Source organism: Pleurodeles waltl, chromosome 9, assembly GCF_031143425.1.
Source record: "Pleurodeles waltl isolate 20211129_DDA chromosome 9, aPleWal1.hap1.20221129, whole genome shotgun sequence".
In the NCBI taxonomy this organism is placed as follows: domain Eukaryota; kingdom Metazoa; phylum Chordata; class Amphibia; order Caudata; family Salamandridae; genus Pleurodeles; species Pleurodeles waltl.
In genome coordinates, this window is record NC_090448.1 from 985,092,545 (window position 1) to 985,117,871 (window position 25,327).

The window sequence follows — 25,327 nt, forward strand, 5'->3', positions numbered from 1 at the left end:
AGAATTAAATCTGTTAGAACAACATTTCCAGCACAGAGGGTTCCTTAGCCCTGTAATTTCACAAGCTAAAACATGTAAAACATCTAAAAATCACAGGACTTTACTTATTCGTAGGAATAATAATAATTTTCTCTTTGGTAACCAAATATAGTCCTGTTAGTTCAGCGGTGTATCGCATACTGAAACGTCATTGGCATCTATTGTTGTAGGACACTTGTCTAGGCAGGGTCCTAGGCAAGAGACCGTCTGTATTACATAGTAGGGGGCATACACTGAGAAATTCACTATGTCCCAGATATGTCGCCCCACTGACACAGGAGAAACCTAAGACATGGTTGCCCAGCAAACTTTTGTTTTTTTCAAATGTAGTGGCTGTATCACCTGTCAGTTTTCTCTGAATAAAACTATGACGTTTTCATATAACACGTGAGATCCACCAGATTAAACAGTTTATCAATTGTATTACTAAGTATACAGTGTATTGTATTATGTGCATTTGTGGACTAATATATGTGGGCAGTACCATCCGTCCACTTAAGGAACAGACCCAGGAATACATTAGAGCCATTAGGAATAACAATCCAAACTGTTCGCTAGCAACACATTATAACTCTTCACACAAAGAGTCTGAAGTTCTAAAGACCAGATTCCATGGCATTACCCAAATCACCAATCACCCCGGGTGGGTTGATAGGAACAGGGAACTGAGAAAATGTGAAGCTAGGTGGATCATTAAATTATGAGCTGTTGAATATAGATTGAATTTAGATATGGAATTACATGTGTTCCTAGAATGAGAATATATGTTCATAACTAGTATTTTCTGATATGACACAACTTATGATGTCACTTTAATTAGGCATTATCTGAAGGCTCTATAACAAATTATAATTTCTCTGCTATTTAACATGTTGAGTATCAATGGCTTATTCAGAAGACAGCAATGTAACATCTGTATATGTTTTTGTCTGTTATATTATCTGGAAACTACATGTAAAGGTATGGTGTATGCTGCAGTCCACTTCCCCCTCTTCCCTGTTTTTCTGTTCTGCCTGAACATTTTTATGTTTTTAGCAAAAATGGTATGAAGTCGGCGGTGTTTGTGACTAGTGTTTCTGTCATGACATTGATTATTTATAAAGTTATCAAGTTGGGCACAACTTGATGTCAGGTGTATAACAGTATTTCTTTTACTTAACATGTCAAATACCTTAGTACTATTCATAAGATAGGGATGTAAGATCTACACTGATATTATCTGGTATGCTATTGAGGAAACATATACATAGTCACACTGTTAGGTGCAGTCTACTTTCACCTTCTCCATCCTCTCTTTAACCTTCATTGTTCATAGCTTGTGTGTTTTGTGTCTATTACCTGCCTCTGCAACATTTTTAGACACGTTAGTATTTCTCTTAATTGTTTAAATCTTAATACATATAATACTTTTTGCATAAGCAACAAGGTCATGTATGTACACCATGCACACATATACTATATATCCTTACTTTTGACAAGAATAGTAAATCTTTTTAGATTATGTAAAGTCTCATCATTACAAGAACATACCTTTTACCTGGGCCATATTCACATTATCTTTCATTTCATTGAGCTATGTGGGCCACGATCTAATATATCTGCTGATGTACACTCCATCTTAGTGGCATATTACTGCCCCATTCGTGACTTACTGTCATTCTACAACTTTTCTGTTTCTGCTTGAAAGAAATTAGGTGCCGTGGAATATACCGACATATATGCTTTCCACTACACATACAACGTATTTTCTTATGCGCTCCTATATGGCTGCCGTTACCCAATTACTATGAGGACTCATATTGACATTAGTCCTCTCTTTAGTTTACTAATGGAACTACTTACACTCACACTGCACACACCTTCGGGTTCCTTCCCGACGACGTGTACAGTGTACAACTTTCCTGACCCACTTTCTCTTTCCTCTACCATTTTAAAAGTATCTTGAATATTTTGAATATCTTACTATATGCATTTTCCATTACACATACAATGTGTATATGTCACTTTTATACATTCTAATATGGCTGCCGTTATTCAGTTGCTATGAGGGCTTTCAATAGCACTAGTCATCTTTCTGTTTCATCAAAGGCTCTACTTATGTTTGCTTTGCACATTTCTTCAGTTCCAATTCCGTTTACTTCTGACGTTGGACGCTTCATTCAACTCACGACAGGTGATTGCACTTTGGTCACTTTGTAGATAATGCTAGAGGGGTCTGGTCTGATATATGGTTCACAACTGATTTTCTTAAAAATGGACATCTAGTAATGTCGTATCAGGTCAGTTTTTGTACATTAGTTTCGCACGACTTCAGATCACTGTGGGTAATGATAGCTATATGTTATTCGACTGCACATTGTTATTGTACGTTCTTCGGCCATGAGCTGATTTGGCTATTTTGTGGTCATGGTTTACATTATTGTTATATATTTTTAGACCGCAAACTCAGTAGGTCATACTACGTTGCCTTATACTCGCTCCCTTGTGCTGATTCTAACGTTAATACTCCATACGTGGTATATACCACTAGGTACCAATTATATACATATTGTTTTGGTGGGTGATTTCTCTGCCTTTCTTCACCCTCTTTGTAAGGGGTACTATAACCATTGACATAGTACTGCAAACTATGAAATGCCTACATTCTGATTACAATACAACTTCGTTACTAGAAAAGTTTTATATACACAGTTTTGTCCACCTTCCTGGTTAAAAAATTTGGGCATCCCCTCATTCTCCCTTCTGAGCCTTCTGATTGGACCATTTGGTTAAATCTCCGTAAGTAGCCGGGGTACACCTGGAAGTGTACATTATATTGTTCTCAGTGGAATCCACGTCTTTACACTACCACTGCATATTTACTTTTTTGTATCACAAAGATAAGTATCTTGATGAAAGTTCTCAATTTGTTTCCTTCTTTCTACTTGTTTTTGATTAGATATAGGACTTGTCATGGTCCTATAAACAGCTAATAACGCCACATAGTTTGGAAATTTAGAATTCGCCCACATTGGGGACATTATGGAAGATATGGTCTCTGGACCATGTAATGACAGATGCCGTGTAACACTTCTATCACACAGGTACTTTTTTCATAACCTCATACCAATTTTTGTTGATAACATTTCTACATTCCTTGAGCTCACGATAATCTACATGATCCGTAAGCATCTTTCACTTCACACCAGTCACTTCTTCTAAACACATTAACCTGTATATAGATCACTATAGTACAGCTTTCTCTCATTTGACTGGTTTGAAAGCATACAGGACTCATCTTTCTGACTTTTCTGGTAGGTTGACAGGAATGAACATTGATTTTTACAATTTCTTTACTTGTTAGTTTGTCTCAGACACAGGGTCTTTTGTCTACACCTTGGTTACAGTTTTTCTGTACTCACACACACACTTAATGCACGTTCACCAAGAAGTATGTTTTAGTACTCATTTGGGGGATTCACCTTGGCAGTGTTTTTAGCTTGTCAGGAATAATGAAAATATGGCATTTCTTCTGACCTATGCACGGTGTTGGACCTCTTTTCACTTTTGGCAACTGAGCTCTATTTGGCTATGTCATGTCCTTACATATTTAACCTCACTCTTCAATAAGTATATACTTTAATCTCTTTGCAGCCTTGAAAAAGTCACTTTGTGACAAAACACGTGTTGGTTGTTATTGCATGGATTGACTACGGGTTGTTACTATATGGATTGACTATGGAAAAGTATTGCCTATGACTTTATGTGAATGATCAAAGTCAAGAACTTTTTAATGAAGTAAATAAACCACAAGGTTACAAGAGAGGATTTTTGTTGGATTTTCTTTAAAGACTCATCTAAAAACTGTTGGACATTTGGAAAACTACTAATTATGTTCTGTTTAGTTGTGCTGGAGTGCTGTGGTCTAAAGTAAATTAATTTTCAAGATGGCTCTGCTACCTTATGGCCCACTCAGCAAGGGTTAGCTAATTGCTGTGGGTTTGGGGTTTAGCTGGCTGCAGACCCACCAGTCCTTGTACCTCCACAGGCTCTGGCCATGGTGCTGCCTACAACTAACTGCTCTCTCCAGTCATGATCTCTTAGACGTGTGACTGCTTGTGGCCACATAAAAGTGTATGACTCTTTTAATTACATCCTCTTGGCAGAATTCGGCCCTAGGGCCCAGATATTCGTCCGGGTGCAGAAAATGTTCAGGTCAGATTCTACTGCCCTAGAAATGCCCAATCAAAACTCATGGCACAGATAGGAAGACAACATAGAGGCTGATCACCTTTTCCCTCATTTCAATACATATGCTGTCCCTCTGCTCGGATCTGTAAAATGCATGTGGGCTTGACACATCTCCAGAAGCATGGCATTTCTCACTCCTTAGGCTCCCCTTAAGAAAGCTTTCCCACTTGATCCCTAATGGATAAAATTGTCTGGGCATAAGTCCTGTTTTTTATAAATCGTACCAGCACAAGCCCTGCTTTATCACCCTCCCTGTGCAGTCTACGTTGAAAGATAGTTGGACTTGCTTCCCCAGCTCATCCCATAACGTGAGGAATCACCTTCTAGCGCTGCCCCATCCCTGCAGGAAGCCCGGGTCAGCCAACAAGGCCGCTTCTAGCATGGCCAACTTCTCTTCCTGTGTGGTCAGATCCTTCTCAAGTGTTTGTCGCATGCCTGTAGATGTGGCTATACACACACCCGTCAACATTACTTTCTTTGTATCCCATTAATTTGCTCTGCTTAATGTATGGTGGCAATTGGTCTTAAAGTTACTAGTGAGGGCCTCCGTTATGGTCTCCAATACCGGGTCAGTTGGTGCCTTGGCTCTTAATCTCCACGACGGAACCCTGGGTATCGGCCTAGCTAAAGAATATGTAGTTAGCAGCCGAGTATGATCTGACAAGTGTCTAGCTAAATAGGTCGAAGCAGTCACAGTGGAGCACCCATGTGTATAATTAAGTAGTTGAGTCTGCTATAAGTACCAGCAGGTGGAGTATAGCAGGAATAAGCACACTTTTGAGGGTGTTGTGCACACCAGGTGTCTACTAAGCCCATTTCTGTCATCAGCTGTTTTGAGTGAATGTCATATTGGGGTTGGTGCCCTGCCTGACAGGGGCGGGGATCTGTCCACCTCTCCATGGATCACACAATAAAAGCCACCAGTTAAGGCAACCTCTGCTGCCGTAAACGCCTGGGCTCCAGGTAAAACTACCCCGAAGTACTCAGCACTAGCCACAGAATTCCTGAGCATCTAAAGTGTCTGCCAGCGTAACATATTCCCTCACCCCAGATCCAACTGGACCAGTGAGTACCGTAACGGTAATCCAGATGAGGGCATCTCAGGCATACCCTGAATAGAAAGTGGCATATACCTGCCCTCTCCACTTCTTCTGCACGCAGCTGATAGAATCTCCACATATATGCCTTTCCTGCAACATTGCAACAGAGATACTATAACGTCTTAAGTTTGCATGTATCCAATAGCACTTCTCCGGCCTGTTGAGCCTATGTATGTTCCAAGTTAGCAACTTGTACTTGGTGCCTGTGACAGCCGTTCTCACAGCTGCCTGGGAGCAGGAGCAGTCCCCAAGACCATCCCTGCCATACAAGAACCTGTGTCCCATAACATGGATATGGAGCACCCTGACCAAAAATAATAGCTTTGCACAACATTCCCACAACCCTCCCAGTCAGTTTCCCACCTTCAGGAAGAATATACAGAACAACCTCTGACAGCCATGAGCCAAAGGGGACTAGTCATCGGCCCCTTCACCTCCTCAATAGAGATTATCTTACAGAACAATGGAAAAAGTTATTGATACAAAGTAAGAAAGGGTCCACCCCCTGCTCTTGTAGTAATCATAGCCCAAGGTGCTGTAACCCATACAAACTGCGAGGCCTAAGGTGGCACTCGGCGATTCAGGTAGGTCGGGCCCTCAGCCACTCACTGAAGAGGGGAAAAATAAAAATAAATAGAATAGCAGCAGCGGCTCTTCTGCTAAGGCAGAGGAGTGTCGCCCATTGCTTTGTGCAGTGAAGAAAAGGGAAAAATAAAATAAAACAGCATTATTATTTATTTTTCCTCGGGGATCCAGGTTAGGGTGGAGCTGGGCTGGAGGAGGAGTAGTAAGTGCACCATAAGTGCGCATGATTGTTTGGCCAGCCGTAGACGGGCGGCCAATTGGTCACGCGCACTTAGCATTTCTCTACCTGACTGTATTGCACAGCTGGGAGGAGGAAGTGCACAGGGTCCCACTCCCTGTCTGAGCACCAAGCAGGCCGCTCAGACCTATCACGATGCTGCTGTCATATTGGTAACAGCAGCGTCGTGATTGGAGGGGAATCTGGAAGCCTGTGTGCTTCCGGGAGTCAGTGAAGAGAAGAGGATGAAGAAGAGACGGAACCGTCTCTCCCACGGTAAAAGGTAAGTGTTTTATTTTATTTTATTTGTCTTTTCCCCCCCGCCCCTGTTGAGAAAAAGCCGCCACTGCAGTATAGTGGACAGTATCCTATTGGACCCACTTTCACCTCAAGCATTACCACATTAGCACCCTGCGGGTGTATATTCACAAGAGACATAAAAGGAAAGACATTGTTTCATCGTTCTCTCAGATGCCCCATACCAATCATACATTCCAGTCAATCCCAGGAAAGTCTGTTTCCTGGGATCCGTGCTATCATTCACTGTGTTAGGGACCACATGGTGCTGGAAAATAGAGTTCTGGTTTGCGGCATTCAATGCTGCAGTTCTCAAAGCACCACCGGAGCAACAATGGTTTCCTCCCCAGCAGTCTCCGTGGCCTGCAATGACACTGAAGGAGTTTTCCCATTTCTGCCAGAGCGACCCTACCACCACCTTACGCTGGGTAGAGTGTCTTCCAGATCACCACCAAGTAGGATACAGTAATGACAGATTGCTGGGTATCCAAGGGTATTTACAAGGGTGTCAGTGTTCCCTTCCTATTCGTCACATTGTCCTCCTGCCCACAAGAGCTGCCTATCACAAGCCTCAGTCTTGGAGATGGAGGATCATGCCTTTTTGAACAGAGACTCTGTAAGTGGTTCTCCTGCAGGAGATGGGGGAAAAAGAGTTTGCTCCCTTTATTTCTTAGTCCTAAAAAATGATGAAGGTCTCATTCTCATTCTAGACCAATGCCTCTTAGATCTGTTCATTCACACAGCAAGTTAAAAATGCATTTTTTAGCCAGGTGTGCTAACTCAAAATACGTGGCATTGGTAGGTGTCCATGCATCTCCAGGACACCTATTCCATCTACTTATCCTCCCCTCCCACTGGTGGTATATCTGATTTGGTTTAAATACCACACTGAATGCACCATTGTGGCGAGTGCATCACTCGGGAAGTCAGGAGTTTGTGTTCTGCACCTAAACGGCTGGCTGGTGAAGGCGGGGTTCCCAGTGCTAGTCATGGAACACCACTGTCCTCCTGCATGACTAGGGCTTTACCATGAGTGTCCTGAAGTCCCACCTCATCCCTATGCAAAGTCTGCCTGCGTAGCCACATTGTTGAACTTCACCTGTTTGAAGGATTTTGCTCTTTCGCAGTAACAGAGGATGCCAAATATTTTTGACATGTTCCCAATGTTTCCCAATCTGTCTCTGATCACAGTTCTGTAAGTCCGGTCTATACCTGTTGAACCTGATAACTTCATACAATCTGTAGGTGCCATTTGTCAAGTGAGTTATGAGTGTCCCTTAGTGGTGTGTGAGATAGCAGTAACTTTGGAGTCTTTAAGCTCCATGCAGATATTTCCCTCTGTCCTCCCATATCTCCATAGGTGGTTGTGCCCCTCCAACCTCAGTTGGTCCTCTGTTCAACCCTCTCATTTAGAGTTTGCCATGGTTATAGGCACCTCATCTTTGGGCTTTGGCACTCATATTGACAACATAATGGCATTGGGCATTTCATCTGTATTGAAGTAGCACCTACAGATAGATATGTTAGAGTCCTGTGTAGTCCACCTTACCCTGATGACTTTTGTCCCCTCATTCACAGTGAGTACTATTCAGGTCTTATTGGAAAACATAACCACCATCCACTCTGTCCATACACAGGGCAGGGTTGGCTCTTGGACCCATTGTTCACCTTACGCCGGTGAAGATAGACCCTAAAGTGGGGTATCTTTCCTATTGTGGTAGGTCGGCCCACCTTGTGGCAACCCACAGTGTGAGTGTGGATGCACTTCTCTTTCTAGAGAAACACTAGTGGGAACTCCATCCCAACAAAACAGATAGGATCTCCTCCTGATTAGGATGTCCTTGCATGGATCTCTTTTCCACAGCCCAGCACAGGAAGTTTCTCTAATTTCTTGCCACACACTTCCGACTAAATGGTTCTGTAGGGAAAGCCTTCACGTTCAGTTTGTCACTGTGCCTGCTATACCCATTTCCTCCGATCCCACTGCTTCAGAAAGTCATGCTAAAGGTGGAGGAGGACTGGGCTCAGCTGATCCTGCTCACCCCAAATTCGTGAGCAGGATTTGATACACTGATCTGTTTGGTCTCAGAATTGAGTGCCCAGTTCCTCTTCTGCACAGAGCGCAACTGCTTTCCAAGCAGTGTGGTCGAGCCCTTCACCCCAATCTGCAGATGTGTGGCTGCATGCTTGAAGATTGAGCAGCGCCTACTTTGATACTTTCTGTTTACCTACACAAGTGGCAGATGTCATCTTGGCTGCCAGAAAACCCACCACAAAATCCGTTTTTGTGGCCTGCCAGACAGATTATATTGCCAGGTGTGAGTCAAAAGGTTTAAACCTTTTCCCACGTTCTGCAGTTTACATTTTCTCTTGCCCAACAAGGCTTGGCTGTTCTCATGGTAAAAGGTTATCCTGCTGCCTTCATGTGCCTGTGTGATGAACTCTCTCTGTTTATGTCCTCTAGTTATGTCGTCACTACAGGCATTCTTATTGTAAGGTTTATTAGATCTCTTTACTTCCACGCTACTTATCGTTCTGCAATGAGATTTAAATTTGAGGTTAACCTTCTTTACATCTTCTCCATTCAAGCCACTGCACAGTTGCCAAGTCTGTTTGGTTACAAGACTGCTTTCCTGGTGCAATAACGTCAGCCCGTAGACTCAGTGAATTATGAGACTTTCAGTCGGATCACCTTTAGCTGAGCGGGACAGATTGGTATTTCACTCCTGCCCTTCCTCGTTGCTGAATGTTGCTGCTGCCCTTCATATTGGCCAATCTGTCTCTCTTCTTCCTCTTCTTCCTCCTCAGCTCACCTAGTGAAAGAAAAGAGTGCATAGGCTGGACCCCAGGCCTATGACCTCGACCACGCACAACAATACAGAATGGCTGAACAGCTCTGTGTGGGACTTCTTAAACTAAGAAGGGAAACGCAGTGACCGAGCTCTCTCTCATGTTGTTACCCTTACCCTAAAGATTTGTTATATCTTGGTCAAGAAAGACCCTTTGCTTGGCATTTGGACCCACTCCCCAAGGGTGATAGATGCTTCTAGTGCTCGTACTGGAGGCGTTCCAGGCGGCTACTTGCTCATCCTTACTTACTTTTGCAAAGCACCAATGCCTTAGCTCTCAGGCACAGAGAGATGCTTACTTTGCCAGGGTTGTGTTGCTTGACTTTCTATGTTAATCTGCTCTACTCAATCTTATATCCTAAAGGGGGTTGCTTTGAGACTCCATAAGTTGAGGTATAAGTATCCATAAGCAGAAAAAGTTACTTGCCTTCAATAACATTATCATTGATGTAAATATCCTTACTGAAGGTAAGTAACTCGTTTGATTATTATACATTAGGTTTGTCAGCTTAAGAAATAATCTATAAAAGGTCATAACTGCTAGATAAATTGGGTCTGTGGTTAAGTCCATGACCAAACTTCATGATTTTCTATTACATGGAGTAGCCTTGCTGTAAAATGGGCAACTAACAAAAGGATATTCACACATTTGTTTTGTCCTATGCGGTTTAAGCATATGCTTTTCTCATGAAGAGCATTTCACTGCTGGCAGGGTAGGTTGCCCTCTTATGATTTGACTAATTCTGCTGTGTCACACAGAGTATGATTAGCTCTGCTGTGAACCACTCCAAACAGTTGTCGCTGCTTAAACCCAGTGTTCTTGTCCACAGAGGTGCGTGGGATCACAGGAGTGACGGAGGCCTGTGATTGGTGGAGCTTTGGGGCACTTCTGTACGAGTTACTCACTGGGATGGTAAGTGGAGCTCGCATATTTAATTTAAATTCAGTTGACACCGTGATTTACCATCCAACTGTCAACATATCCTTTCTACTCATTGAAGCCAGCCAGAGGTTATCCACCTGAACCTTCTCACTGAATGAAATGTTACCTTAGCCCTTAAGGGTATAATCTACAACCAAGGGCTTTAAAACCAGAGTACCTAAGCTGTAAACGTGTATGTATTCAAGGTCTCTTGGCGCGAAGGGCAGTAGCTTCCATCCTTGAGGATGCTGGAGTCATGGCCCACATTGCTGGGGCCAAAATGGATAGAGATCTCTCATATTTCTGTTGATGTCTACAGTGGGGAAGGAAGGGGGTGCTTAAAATGTTTGGCTCAAGCTGAGCTCATTGGGCAATGTTTTTTGTTTTTTTTATCACAAGGTGTTCGAGGCCAAAATTTGCTTCACTGGAAGCCAGAGCAGAACATCTATTTGATGGGAAATGTGATCAGCTTGCATCTTCCCATTCCATTAATCGCTTTAGCTGTGACATTCTCCAACTGTAGTTGGTTATGTACTTGATGAAGCCGCATTCATAGGCACAAAGATTGTAGTGGTTCAAATTCTGTCAGCTTAATTCAAAACCAGCTACCCAGGGCTGGATACTCATGTTAAGATGGTAAAAAGAATGCACTCTATACATCTGCAAAGCAAGAGAACCAAGTTTAAACCAAATGTTACAAACCTATACAGTTGAGGTTCATGGAGCTAAATAGGCCCTGATTTAAGGTTTGACAGACAAAGACAGGCAGAGTGGTGGACAGACAAGGTGGCAGAAGACTTGTTTTGTCACACTGCCTTTACTTTGCTCACCAAATTGAGATATATCCACCGTCCCAGCGGACATCTCTATACATTGGCAGGAACCACCATGTCAAGCATGGAAAAGTTTGACATGTGGGACATAAAACATGATGGCCAGCCATCAAACATTTCCAAAGTTTTTTTCAGTTTCCAAAAGCAAACTCCCAAAGTGGGAGATTTTTTCTTAAAAATAAAAAGTTGATGCCCACAAACCATCTGAGTTTTCTAACATTGTTTGAAGGTCATTATTTTATTTCTATCCCTCATTACCAGCTTCTACCAGGTGGTGACAGACTGGAATAAACATAGAATGACATTCCTCCTAAATAGGGAGTATTGCGTTATGTGGTTCTTCTGACATCTCCCATTCCAACGGGCTGTGGAAGGAAGATTTTTGCAGACTGAGTAACCAGGTGGTCCGTCCAAGTCAATATCTGTCAGCCAGATCAAGGGTTTGGCGGAGAGGTTACTCCATCACTGTTGGAGTATCCCCTCCGCCAAACTCTTCTCCAGCGAGTAGCTCGTGAGCTACTGGTAGATCTCCACCTATGAATGCCAAAATTGAGAGTGTGTATTTGAGATGAAAGTGTGTGTGTATTTTCAGAACTTAATAGCTCATGGTTTGAGAAAAACTGCTCAATATTGAAAATATATTAATAGATGATATTTGAGTAATAAATCAAGTGCTGTTGGGGAAACTTATTACTAATAATATAACCTTAGTGCCAGTGGCATTGGTGCAATTGCACCTATGTAATACCCCTGTGGAGGCATTCAAAATTGATAAGGCCTTTTTACATTACTGTTGCCAATCCTCCCTGATATACTGAGGTGATCACTACGGCTACTCTTGCATATGAAGGCCACTAAAATAATCGTGTCTAATGTAGTTACTATTACAACACTCATAGTATTAGTAGCTTGGATGATTTTCATTTAAACATTAGTAGCTCTTGTTACAGAAAAGGTTGGACATCCCTGTGCTAGAAGGTATCGCTCCAGAGATCAAACTTCCCTTCACCTCTTCCTTGTTGCATTTCAGCCTCAGACATGGCTGTTCAGCCAATTAAGTGCATCCAACATTGGAAAATAGAAAGGGGATGCAGACACTTCCAGACTTCTCCCTTCTTCAACGAAGAATCTAGTTCTCAGTGGTATACACAGACTGGCCCAACATAAACATATAATAAGATTGGGGATAAGCAGAGCCCTATAGGACTCCTCATTCCATCACAGTACGATATGTGGCAAAAGGTGATGATGCTGTTGCTTGGGTAGGACCTGGCTAACTCAGGGTTCTCAAGGCCAGCACTCTACGAGTCAGGGCCACCCCTTAAGACACTGTGGGAATATTGCATGGTTTACAGTGGGTGAAAAGGATGCATGAAGCTGTTGGTATATGCATCCCTTCTTCGATCATCCGGGACACAGACCATGACCAGTTTCATAATTATGGTGATGTAACCCAACATGAAAGTGGCACTTATGTTTGTTTTTTTGTTCTCACAAAAAGCTCCCTTATCATTATCCGATATGTCATACGTTAAAGGCCGGAAAGGGAGAAAAAACATGGAATTTATTAGGGACCTCTGTCTCCACAGTAGTTGTTATTGTAGTACAGATTTGATCACTGGCTGTATCACTTTCCTAAAGACATGTTCTTCAAATAGAGATTCTTCGACTACCTCCACTGAAAATAGCGCGGTGATCATAGACACATCGTACAGAGTTTGAAACCTCCACCTCTCCGCAGAGCACAGAAAAGCATCCTGCAACGCTTGTCTCACCTGCTACTGTAAAAATGACTCACGGGCACAGGAGGGAGAGAAGGTGGGTGCATTACAATATGCAGCACCAAGAGTAATCACCAATGCCTGACATTTTCTGGACTGAAGAGATTCCCAGCGTCCTGATGACAATTCTATTAGTGAACTAAGGGGCAAGTCAGGGGTCGGATGGACCCTGTCTGTGGGTTAGATTCTTATTATACATAGCACAAAATGTGAGTCTATTAAACCAAACAGGAGTTTTTTGTATAGCAGACAGTTGAAGGTGCTTTCATATGTGTTAATGAAGAAAAAGGAGAGTCGGAGAAATGAAATATTTGCCTAGGAACAAACAGTTTGAGACCAGTTTATCGGTCAAGCGCATTAAAGTTAGGTCGAGTAGATTATTCAAACCACTAGACCTGCAGGACTGCTAACATTCTTATGTTTTTTTGAGGCCTGATTTGTAGCTTAAACTCCAGTAAGAGGACTTCCGCACAGGCCACAGGGAATACTTCTTCACCTGATAAAAAAATCCTCAATGTACCTTGTGATGGCAAGCATTTTTTTGGCTACCAGGTTGATCAGATGCTCGGAAACATCACGAAGATTACAGATACAGTAAAATCTATCGGTGCCCTAGTCTCCCATTCTAAAGCCTGATTTTCACAATCAGCACACCAGAGGAGGTAACAAGCAAGAGGTTCTTGACAGAAACCTTCTTACAGCAGTTTCAACAGCCCTATCAGGTAAATAGAGGAAATGGGTGGGGACAGCTAGGAGAGGCTCAGCAAGGGGCTCCTGCGCCTCAAAACAGTGACTCCCCTTCCACCAATCATACTACACCTGTCGAGGGAAGAATAAGGAACTTCTGCCACAATGGGAAAGCATTACGATGGATCAGTGGGTCCTCTGCGTTGTGCAGGAACAGGGCTGCTCGAATTTCACCCCCCCACTCCCATCACCCCGCTATGATCTGTGGAGTTCAGACCAACTTCATCTCCTAAAGGAACACTTGCAGGTTCTCCTAGCAAAGGGTACTATAGAATCTGTACCCGTACGACAGAGCAAGGCAGAGGTGTACCCCTGTACTCTCTTATGCCCAAAAAGGATGGCTCACTCCAGCTGATTCTCAACCTCTGACCACTGGACAAGTTCACCTTATCCAAACACTTCAGATTGTCATGTTACAAGATGTCATCCCCCTTCCTATGCCAAGGTGACTTCATTGCTGTGCAGGATGTGATAAACATACTTTCACATCCCAATACACCCAGTGCATCACTAGTACCTTCACTTTGTGCTAAGTGGAAAACAGTACGATTTTAAGGTTTTGGCACTCAAGGTCATAGTAACATGTCAACAAGCTCTAGTTGGCCAGGTGGTGTTAAGAACACTATTTGAAACATCTGCTAGCTAGCCATGTCTTTGGAGAGGGACTGATTTAGTCTATACAGAGTATGTGTATCTACAGCCTCCCAGGCTACAAACTGAAGTGTTACTTAGCTTCTAAACAAGTGTTTGTAGTCTGGTTGCCTTTGCAACTTATCTTGGTTTCAAATTCACAGTCAATACCATCCTATTAGGAAGAGGAACTGGAGATACAAATGTTACTGTACTTCATTTTATATTAACTAATAATCTTGCAGTATTAGTATCGGAGGAAATAATCTGAAGTTGATGTCTCCTTGGTAAGGCTTTTTGGGTTTCTTGTGGATATCACAGTGACATACAACGCGAATGTGGAAGATAGGAGAGTAGGTGAACGATGGCAGTCTCCGGAACAGTGTCCCAGAGTGCCTCAACTCTTTCCCTGTATTTTTAAATGTGTGTCCCCATCTTGATGTAGATGCTTCTCACAATGGAGATCCTTCTAAAAGGACACAGTCCCCTCACTCACACATTGGTGACCTTCTTCATAAAAAGGGAGCGCCTCGTAAGCAATAAGTGTTGCTCAGCACGCTTATCACAAGCTTTTTATTGAATACTTCTCGATGTGTATTTTTTCAGGTGGGGAGGGGTCTGAAAATTATGCATATGTTTTATTTTCAGTTCCCAATATCACAAGGTTAAAAATAGTAAAAAATAAAATAAAAAAAGGGCAAGAAATGTTATGTTCTCACTTACTATTTATTCAGCAATTGGGTAGTTATATTGAATAAATAGACAAGCAGAACATCACTTTCCCAGCCCTGTTTTTACAAGTTAATTTTTAGGTGCTTTTTTTCTTACAAATATAGAACTTAAAATGTTATGCTGGGTGCTCCCAGAAGCATTGTCTTGGCAATATTATTTCCCTGCCCCCTGTACACCACGGATTGTTATTTGGATGTTGCATGCCATGAGCTCATTCTTCCCCTCTTTCTTGCCCTTCTTGGTGTTTGTCCTTGCAAGTCTCTGAGCCAGAATCACCCATCAGGAATTCACGCACATACGCGGCTCTGCCTTCCAGACTCCCTCAGCTGTGCTGCTGCATCTCTGCTAACTGAGGTAAGGGTGCTGTGCAGTCTAAAACCTTTAGAGGAAGCTGCCTTCTGTGGGGATGGCCCCTGAATAGAGGGAGGAGGGCGATTTGAAAACGTTGAATTAGAAAACTACAGAGTTACGGCAGAAAGTGCAGAGACGCATCAACAAACAGTAAGCAAGTGAAAAAGAAGATGGGGTAGTAATAAAGAGCTATTAAGGAGAGGTAGGGAAATGGCAGAAGGGGGTGGTAGTATAAGGAGAGAAGACCATTATAAAATTAGAAGAAAAACTGGATGTAGGACTGTAGCATGAGAATATGCAGGATTTCTCTCCATTCAGCAAAGATATGGAGGGCAAGACTGTCATCCAGTGATGAGAAAACACTAGAAGATGCGGACACTCTGGATTTATACCAAATAGAACCAAAAGAGAACAGTATCTCAGAAAACGCTCAAATCACATGGAGAAATATACAGTCCCCTCTCTTACTATTCCCCCCACTCCTACAGTTCCCAACTAACGTGGTATGAATTATATAAGCCAGACCAATACAAAGCCTAAGTGGTGGAGACCTAGGTCTTACTGCTGATATCTACAGCACTTGTAAAGAGGCAGCGATGTATACAATGGCAGAGGGCCTGATGTTCGCCAGGGGGACCGAGTAAATTATTCTGTCCCCCTGGTGGAAGGACCACCTGCAGAATTTCTCAATGACTGCCAATCTGGCGGCCATTTATAAAGCAGTGGCAGGAACCGATGTCGAGGTGGTTCCTGTCAATGCGTATTGCTGTTTGATGCAGGGTTGCTTCAGCATGATGCAACCTTGTACCAAACCGGTTTATTTTTTTATTTAGAAAAAGAAAACTCCTAACCGGCATTTTCTTTTTCAAAAAAAAAAAAAAAAGGCTTCCCTCACTATGGGAGGCATCTCCCAGGGCTGGGGAAGCATTATTTATGTTTTACTGTCCCTTTGGCGGTGATGGACAGTTAAAAAATCGCTACCTGCCCGCCCATCTGAATTAGATGTGTGGGCATATAGCCATTTCTCAGACGCCCCTTACTCCATCTAGTGGCAAAAGATAAGCCCCTGCTTGCCCACACCGCTCCCAATCCCTCCTCCTGCCCCCAAACCCTCCTCCCGCCCCTCCCCTCCCCCATGTTGAGGGAGTCCACTCAGGAAAAGTGGTAGGTGGTGGACTCTGTAGGAAGGGGGGGGGGCGTCCATGTACTTTGCTGGGTGGGGACCTCAAGTTTCATTACGCCACTGACTCAATTGGGCTCTTGGAGAGGTTTGGCTATGGCGGTGACTGAGTAGCCCCCGCCGCAGCCAAACCTATGATCCACCCACAATTAACTTGGGCAGACAAACCATTATGGTGGTGTGTATACTCCATCGCAGCTGCGATGCAGTATACACACTGCCAACATATAAATCAGCCCCAGAGTTACTGCAGTATTGCTAGTTTTAAATGAGAAGGGGCAATTTGTTCAGCTTGAATGAAGGCCTTCATGTGTCAGGGACTTCTGTTCCCAAGGACGGTGACCATACTGGAGTGGATTAATCTGGCAAGCTTGTGGGCACCACCTTTGAATGGGAACTCCTCTCTGCTCCACTTCCCAGGTTTTTCTGAAAAGCATAGTTCCCATCATGAATCTAAGCAGTCCCCTTCTTGTCGAACCTTACCTGGGTGGTTCTTGAGGAGGGTTTACCTGACTATCCCACAGAATTATGGGTGAACATGAAGGTTATTTAAACAGTTGCCCATTGTTCCCTTCCTGGACTGGAATTGTTGTGTCATCACCTCATAGTGTTGCATCCCTCATGGACATCATATTTTCCACTTCTGTATCCACTATGAGCAGGGATCACCTGCAGTAGGTTTGGCAACTTTGGGTTTGTCTTCAGAAATCATAAGTTTGGAAGATGATCTGAAAGGCCTCACACAAGGTAGCTCCTAAGAATTGAAGGTCTCTTGGTATGTTTCACTGGAGCTAGTAGGTCTCAAGGTATGTTCAACAGTAGCCGGTCTCTCAGAATGTATAGGGCTATAGGTCTTACCACAGTTGGCACAGCGGTTGGAAGTAATTATAAGGGAATGCATTGGTCTAAAGGCCTCGATAGAGCTGGCATAAAGTATAGGAAGACTCATTTAGGGTGTATAGATTCTCAAGGTCTCAGAGGCAGTACAGGGCTGCAGTCCTTACTAGAGGCAGAGCATGGGCTTCAGGTCTTACAGATGTGCTCTAAGTTCTCACAAAAATGGTACAAGGAGTAAAGTTCTCATGGAAGGTGACTTATGGACTGGAATTCTCATGTAAGGTAGCCTAAGAATTTTAAGGTCGCTTTAGACATGATACAGAGACTGGAAGTCTCAAGGGAAGAGACATCAGCACTTGAAGTTCTTTCTCATGAGAACTGCCACAAACTGGCGGGACCAGGAGAGGTGGCAAAGGACTGGAAGGCGTAATAGTAATTGGGCCAAGAGCTGGAGACTTCATGGGAGTTAGCACAGAATTCGAAAGGCCTCCTATGAGGTTGCACAGGGTCTGGTTTCTCATGGAAGGTGAGACAGTGCTGGTAAGTCTCATGGGAGGTAGCAAAGGTTTTCGGTCTGACTAAAAGCAGCACCTGGGGTGGACCGTTTGATTTTAGGTTGCACCAGTGATGTAGATCTCCTGGGGGGTGACATGGGGGGTGTCACAGGAAGGTGCATCATGGCTGGAGGCCCTGTGAAAGGTGGCACAGGCCGTAGTATTGTTATAGGAGGCGGAATGTGGCAGATGGTGTAGACCACCATAATTTATTTATGATTACTTGTATAGTTTTTCATACACAAGCCTGATGTTCTTTTATCCCTTTTCTTCTCTCCAGCTACTGCAGTGTGACCCTGACAGCCGGTTAGGGTCTGGAGCAGATGGAATAAACAAGATCAAATCTCATCCTTTCTTTAGAACCATTCACTGGAACCAGATGCTTTAGACATGAGGCAAAGAGTCCCTGTAGATCTTGAACCAGAAGAGCCTGGAAATGTCACTCAACTTCTTGAAGTTGCACGGGGGTCCACAGAGCTTCCAATGCTGTGCGACATTTCCTTCAGATTGTACTTGGGCAATCATGTTGGCACCTCTAATCATATGATTTCTCTCCAGCAAATCAAGGCCATCACAGGTGCTTCCACTAGAGCCATGCATTCCACGTGTTCCACTGATGCTTGAGGTCCTTCTACTGAGTCACAGACCTCTGAGGCTCTTCCACTGAAGCATGAGGTCTATCCCATATTCCTAGCCCCTGCATGCCTTCCCATTGATAAAGTGAGTCTTTCCACTGAGCCGTCACAGGCTGCTCCACTGATGCATGAAATCTCTCAGGCTAAAAGGCTGTTAACATGATGCAGGGAGCTTATGCATCATGTCCTAGCCCTTGCAGGCGCTTACCGATTCATGAGGTGTCTCCGCTGAGACAGCCCTCATGTGTCCTTCCACTGATAATTGAGATTCCTGTACCAAGTGCCATCACATGCCTTCCTTTGATGCACATAGTCCCTCCTTAGATTCCTCTGCGTCTCTTCCACAGTCATTGCATATCTTTTGGTGTTAAAGGGACCCTGCCACAGCACCCTAGCTGTAACAAGCCTTTCCTCTGACGCATGTAGCCCTTTCCACTGATGCACTTACTCTCCGCCTTCAGCCATGGTTCTGCTTGGGCCTTGCAGACCTCGGCCGGCCCATATTGATGTTTGCTGTTTGACACCACCCCCCTTCCCCAACCACCCCCAAGTGACTTTGGCCGAAGGCAGGTCAAGAGAGTGGGCATGTGAATTATCCATCTCATTTTCAAACACAACTCACCAGGGGATATGTACACCATTGAAGATGAAACGCAAATCCTGTATTGCACTGCAAAATAAACATGTCCAAACCGCAAACCTTTCTTCTAAGTTGAACTTCGCTATCATTTAAACTGCTCCTGCCTGATCAAGTAAGAAAAAGAGGATGATGGGGTACCTGAATATGGCAAGATATTAGTCATTCTGCAAACCTCAATGTAACAAATGCCACAACTCTATTTTTTATTGTCAATTTCTCTGTCCTTCCATGAAAAAATGTTATATAACAAGTGCTACATTTTATATGTAAACATCATCAGCCCAAGGACCCTGCCGTTTCTCTCATGCCCCCATCTTCCACTTATTTGTCCCTTTGGTGCTTTCAAACCATAATTGGGGAATACATTTAAGAGCGAACTATACAAACAAAATGAAATGATGCTGGAATGTCCAGGATAGGACACGGACATGAGCACTGGCACCAGGACATCGACAATAAAAATCTCATAAACAAAGGGGAAGCTAATAGAAATACTGATTCTGGCTTGAAGCATTTGGAGATGTGTTGGGTCAAGAACGGGGAATACCATGCTGCTCTGGTACTGCCGGGTCAGATCGAAAATGAAAATCTCAATTTCAGCCCAGGAAGCATCCCTTCTTCCGCTTTCATTAACCACCTTCTATGAGCTTTTTAGGCCAGTTGGGGTGTGGGTTGGGTGTTGGGAAGATATAAAGAAGTAGGGCAGGTTTTACCCTGAACATTATGCTTAAAAGAATACTTTTCTGGGCGACACAAAATGAAGGCCACTGACACATTGGCACCAACACTGCCACAGAGTGGAACGCCCACTACCCACCCCTTGAGCTGAATTTACATGTGCGGATTTCTCCTCACCTGTGTGGAGAAATCAACACAGGTAAATGGATTTACACCTACCAGGAATCCCTTGGTGATTTCCTGTCAGGTGTTAAAAGTAAATTAAGTTGTAATTTTAAATTTACGACTAGGACAACTACCTCCCTCCATATTATTACGGACACTTACCAGTTCTGACTTTTGTTGTTATCGACAAGTCTATTTGCTTCCATTGGACTAATTAGATCCATACGCCTCAAAATCACTCATTTGTAGGTGAAAAGTCCATGGTTGGAGATCGAGTCCGTAAAGACTAGGAGAGAAGTGGTCGTCCTGTTTTTTTTATGACTGCCAAATGTGTGATGTGGATGTGTAAGGAAATGCCTCCTTGGCATGGTTACCCCCTGACTTTTTGCCTTTGCTGATGCTATGTTTTGAATTGAAAGTGTGCTGAGGCCTGCTAACCAGGCCCCAGCACCAGTGTTCTTTCCCTAACCTGTACTTTTGTATCCACAATTGGCACACCCTGGCATCCAGATAAGTCCCTTGTAAATGGTACCCCTGGTACCAAGGGCCCTGATGCCAAGGAAGGTCTCGAAGGGCTGCAGCATATCTTATGCCACCCTGGAGACCCCTCACTCAGCACAGACACCCTGCTTGCCAGCTTGTGTGTGCTGGTGAGAACAAAACGAGTAAGTCGACATGGCACTCCCCTCAGGGTGCCATGCCAGCCTCTCACTGCCTATGCAGGTATAGATAAGTCACCCCTCTAGCAGGCCTTACAGCCCTAAGGCAGGGTGCACTATACCATAGGTGAGGGCACCAGTGCATGAGCACTGTGCCCCTACAGTGTCTAAGCAATACCTTAGACATTGTAAGTGCAGGGTAGCCATAAGAGTATATGGTCTGGGAGTCTGTTTTACACGAACTCCACAGCACCATAATGGCTACACTGAAAGCTGGGAAGTTTGGTATCAAACTTCTCAGCACAATAAATGCACACTGATGCCAGTGTACATTTTATTGTGAAATACACCCCAGAGGGCACCTTAGAGGTGCCCCCTGAAACCTTAACCGACTATCTGTGTAGGCTGACTAGTTCCAGCAGCCTGCCACAACCGAGACATGTTGCTGGCCCCATGGGGAGAGTGCCTTTGTCACTCTGAGGCCAGTAACAAAGCCTGCACTGGGTGGAGATGCTAACACCTCCCCCAGGCAGGAGCTGTCACACCTGGCGGTGAGCCTCAAAGGCTCACCCCTTTGTGCCAGCACCGCAGGACACTCCAGCTAGTGGAGTTGCCCGCCCCCTCCGGCCACGGCCCCTACTTTTGGCGGCAAGGCCGGAGAAAATAATGAGAAAAACAAGGAGGAGTCACTGGCCAGTCAGGACAGCCCCTAAGGTGTCCTGAGCTGAAGTGACTCCAACTTTTAGAAATCCTCCATCTTGCAGATGGAGGATTCCCCCAATAGGATTAGGGATGTGACCCCCTCCCTTTGGGAGGAGGCACAAAGAGGGTGTACCCACCCTCAGGGCTAATAGCCATTGGCTACTAACCCCCCAGACCTAAACACGCCCTTAAATTTAGTATTTAAGGGCTCCCCTGAACCTAAGAATTTAGATTCCTGCAACTTACCGAAGAAGAAGACTGCTGAGCTGAAAACCCCTGCAGAAGAAGAAAGAAGACACCAACTGCTTTGGCCCCAGTCCTACCGGCCTGTCTCCTGCCTTCTAAAGAACCCTGCTCCAGCGACGCTGTCTCCAGGACCAGCGACCTCTGAATCCTCAGAGGACTGCCCTGCTTCCAAGAGACCAAGAAACTCCCGAGGACAGCGGCACTGCTCCAAAAGAACTGCGACTTTGTTTCAAGGAGCAGATTTAAAGACCCCTGCAACTCCCCGCAAGAAGCATGAGACTTGCAACACTGGACCCGGCGATCCCGACTCGACTGGTGGAGAACCGACACCTCAGGGAGGACCCTCCGGCGACTCCGAGTCCGCGAGTAACCAAAGTTGTCCCCCCTGGGCCCCCACAGCGACGCCTGCAGAGGGAATCCCGAGGCTCCCCCTGACCGCGACTGCCCGAACTCCATTTCCTGACGGCTGGAAAAGACCCTGCACCCGCAGCCCCCAGCACCTAAAGGAACGGAACTCCTGTGCAGGAGTGACCCCCAGGAAGCCCTCTCCCTTGCCCAGGTGGTGGCTACCCCGAGGAGCCCCCCCCTTGCCTGCCTGCAACGCTGAAGAGATCCCTTGATCTCTCATTGATTTCCATTGAAAACCCGACGCTTGTTTCTACACTGCACCCGGCCGCCCCAGTGCCGCTGAGGGTGTACTTTTTGTGTGGACTTGTGTCCCCCCCGGTGCCCTACAAAACCCCCCTGGTCTGCCCTCCGAAGACGCGGGTACTTACCTGCTGGCAGACCGGAACCGGGGCACCCACTTCTCTCCATTGCAGCCTATGCGTTTTGGGCACCTCTTTGACCTCTGCACCTGACCGGCCCTGAGCTGCTGGTGTGGTAACTTTGGGATTGCTCTGAACCCCCAACGGTGGGCTACCTTGGACCCAAACCTGAGACTTGTAAGTGATTTACTTACCTGACAAAAACTAACAAAAACTTACCTCCCCAGGAACTGTGAAAATTGCACTGTGTCCACTTTTAAAACAGCTTATTGTGTTTTATGTAAAAAGTATACATGCTAATGTAATGATTCAAAGTTCCTAAAGTACTTACCTGCAATACCTTTCAAATGAGATATTACATGTAGAAATTGAACCTGTGGTTCTTAAAATAAACTAAGAAAATATATTTTTCTATAACAAAACCTATTGGCTTGGATTTGTCTCTGAGTGTGTGTTCCTCATTTATTGCCTGTGTGTATGTACAACAAATGCTTAACACTACTCCTTTGATAAGCCTACTGCTCGACCACACTACCATAAAATAGAGCATTAGTATTATCTCTTTTTGCCACTATCTTACCTCTAAGGGGAACCCTTGGACTCTGTGCATACTATTCCTTACTTTGAAATAGTGCATACAGAGCCAACTTCCTACATTGGTGGATCAGCGGTAGGGTACAAGACTTTGCATTTGCTGGACTACTCAGCCAAAACCTGATCACACGACAAATTCCAAAAATTGTCATTAGAAATAGATTTTTTGCAATTTGAAATTTTTTCTAAATTCTTAAAAGACCTGCTAGGGCCTTGTGTTAGATCCTGTTTAGCATTTCTTTTAGAGTTTAAAAGTTTGGTAAAAGTTTGAATTAGAACCTAGAACTAGTTTTAGATTCTTAAAAAGTATTCCAACTTTTAGAGGCATAATGTCTAGTGCAGAGATGAATGTGGTGGAACTCGACACCACACCTTACCTCCATCTTAAGATGAGGGAGCTAAGGTCACTCTGTAAAATAAAGAAAATAGTAATGGGCCCCAGACCTTCCAAACTACAGCTCCAGGAGCTGTTGGCAGAGTTTGAAAAGGCCAACCCCTCTGAGGATGGCAACTCAGAGGATGATGATAGTGACTTGGAGGGTGATTCCCCCCCCACCAGTCCTATCTAGGGAGAACAGGGCCTCTCAAGCCCTGACTCCACAAATAATAGTCAGAGATGCTGGTTCCCTCACAGGAGGGACCAACAACTCTGAAATCACTGAGGATAACTCCAGTGAAGAGGACATCCAGTTAGCCAGGATGGCCAAAAGATTGGCTTTGGAAAGACAGATCCTAGCCATAGAAAGGGAAAGACAAGACATGGGCCTAGGACCCATCAATGGTGGCAGCAACATAACTAGGGTCAGAGATTCTCCTGACATGTTGAAAATCCCTAAAGGGATTGTAACTAAATATGAAGATGGTGATGATATCACCAAATGGTTTCATAGCTTTTGAGAGGGCTTGTGTAACCAGAAAAGTGAACAAATCTCACTGGGGTGCTCTCCTTTGGGAAATGTTCACTGGAAAGTGTAGGGATAGACTCCTCACACTCTCTGGAAAAGATGCAGAATCTTATGACCTCATGAAGGGTACCCTGATTGAGGGCTTTGGATTCTCCACTGAGGATTTTAGGATTAGATTCAGGGGGGCTCAAAAATCCGCGAGCCAGACCTGGGTTGACTTTGTAGACTACTCAGTAAAAACACTAGATGGTTGGATTCAAGGCAGTGGTGTAAGTAATTATGATGGGCTATACAATTTATTTGTGAAAGAACACCTGTTAAGTAATTGTTTCAATGACAAACTGCATCAGCATCTGGTAGACCTAGGACCAATTTCTCCCCAAGAATTGGGAAAGAAGGCGGACCATTGGGTCAAGACTAGGGTGTCCAAAACTTCCACAGGGGGTGACCAAAAGAAAGGGGTCACAAAACCTCCCCAGGGGAAGGGTGGTGAGACAGCCAAAAACAAAAATAGTAAAGAGTCTTCTACAGGCCCCCAAAAACCTGCACAGGAGGGTGGGCCCAGAGCCTCTTCACAAAACAATTCTGGGTACAAGGGTAAAAACTTTGATCCCAAAAAGGCCTGGTGTTGTAGCTGTAGTCAGTCTGGACACTAAACTGGAGACAAGGCCTGTCCCAAGAAAGATACCACTTCTAACTCCACTCCAGCTAAAACTGGAATGGCCAGTCTCCAAGTGGGATCAACAGTGTGCCCAGAGGAAATCAGGTGTCACACTGAAGCTACATTAGTCTCTGAGGGTGGGGTGGATTTAGCCACACTGGCTGCCTGGCCCCCTAACATGCAAAAATACAGGCAGCAGCTCTTAATTAATGGGACAAGTGTAGAGGGCCTGAGCGATACAGGTGCCAGTGTCACCATGGTGACAGAGAAACTGGTTTCCCCTGGCCAATACCTGGCTGGACAAACTTATCCAGTCACCAACGCTGACAATCAGACTAAAGTACATCCCATGGCAATGGTAACTTTAGAGTGGGGAGGGGTCAATGGCCTGAAACAGGTGGTGGTCTCCTCAAATATCCCAGTAGACTGTTTGCTTGGAAATGACCTGGAGTCCTCAGCATGGGCTGAGGTAGAACGGAAAACCCATGCAGCCATGCTGGGTATCCCTGAACTGGTGTGTGTCAAGACAAGGGCACAGTGCAAGGCACAGGGTGAAAAAGTAGAGCTGGAGTCTGGAAGAAAGGCCCAGCCTACCAAGAGAAAAGGAAAGTCAGCTGGGAAACCAGCTGCAACACAGCAAGAAAAAGAGAACCTCTCTTCTCAGGAAGAAGTTCTGCCCTCTGAGGGAACTGAGCCTATGGAGCTGGAACCTTATCAGGTTGAGCTCTTAGGCCCAGGGGGACCCTCAAGGGAAGAGCTGTGTAAGGGACAAGAAACCTGTCCCTCTCTTG

At 44.6% G+C, this 25,327-nt stretch overlaps 1 protein-coding gene across 3 annotated transcripts in view; it reads left to right on the top strand.

Annotated features, from left to right (window-relative positions):
• RPS6KL1 (ribosomal protein S6 kinase like 1) overlaps positions 1-19,218 on the top strand; it is a 102,832-nt gene extending 83,614 nt beyond the window's left edge. For 2 of the 3 annotated variants that reach the window (XM_069208478.1, XM_069208476.1), the window contains 3 exons: positions 10,148-10,230; positions 15,221-15,316; positions 18,165-19,218. In XM_069208478.1, the coding sequence (XP_069064579.1) occupies positions 10,148-10,230; positions 15,221-15,316; positions 18,165-18,272 (287 nt within the window). In that variant the 3' untranslated portion in view covers positions 18,273-19,218. The remainder of the gene's footprint in view (positions 1-10,147; positions 10,231-15,220; positions 15,317-18,164) is intronic. The other variant, XM_069208477.1, reaches the window with a different exon arrangement.
• Positions 19,219-25,327: the final 6,109 nt, after the last annotated feature.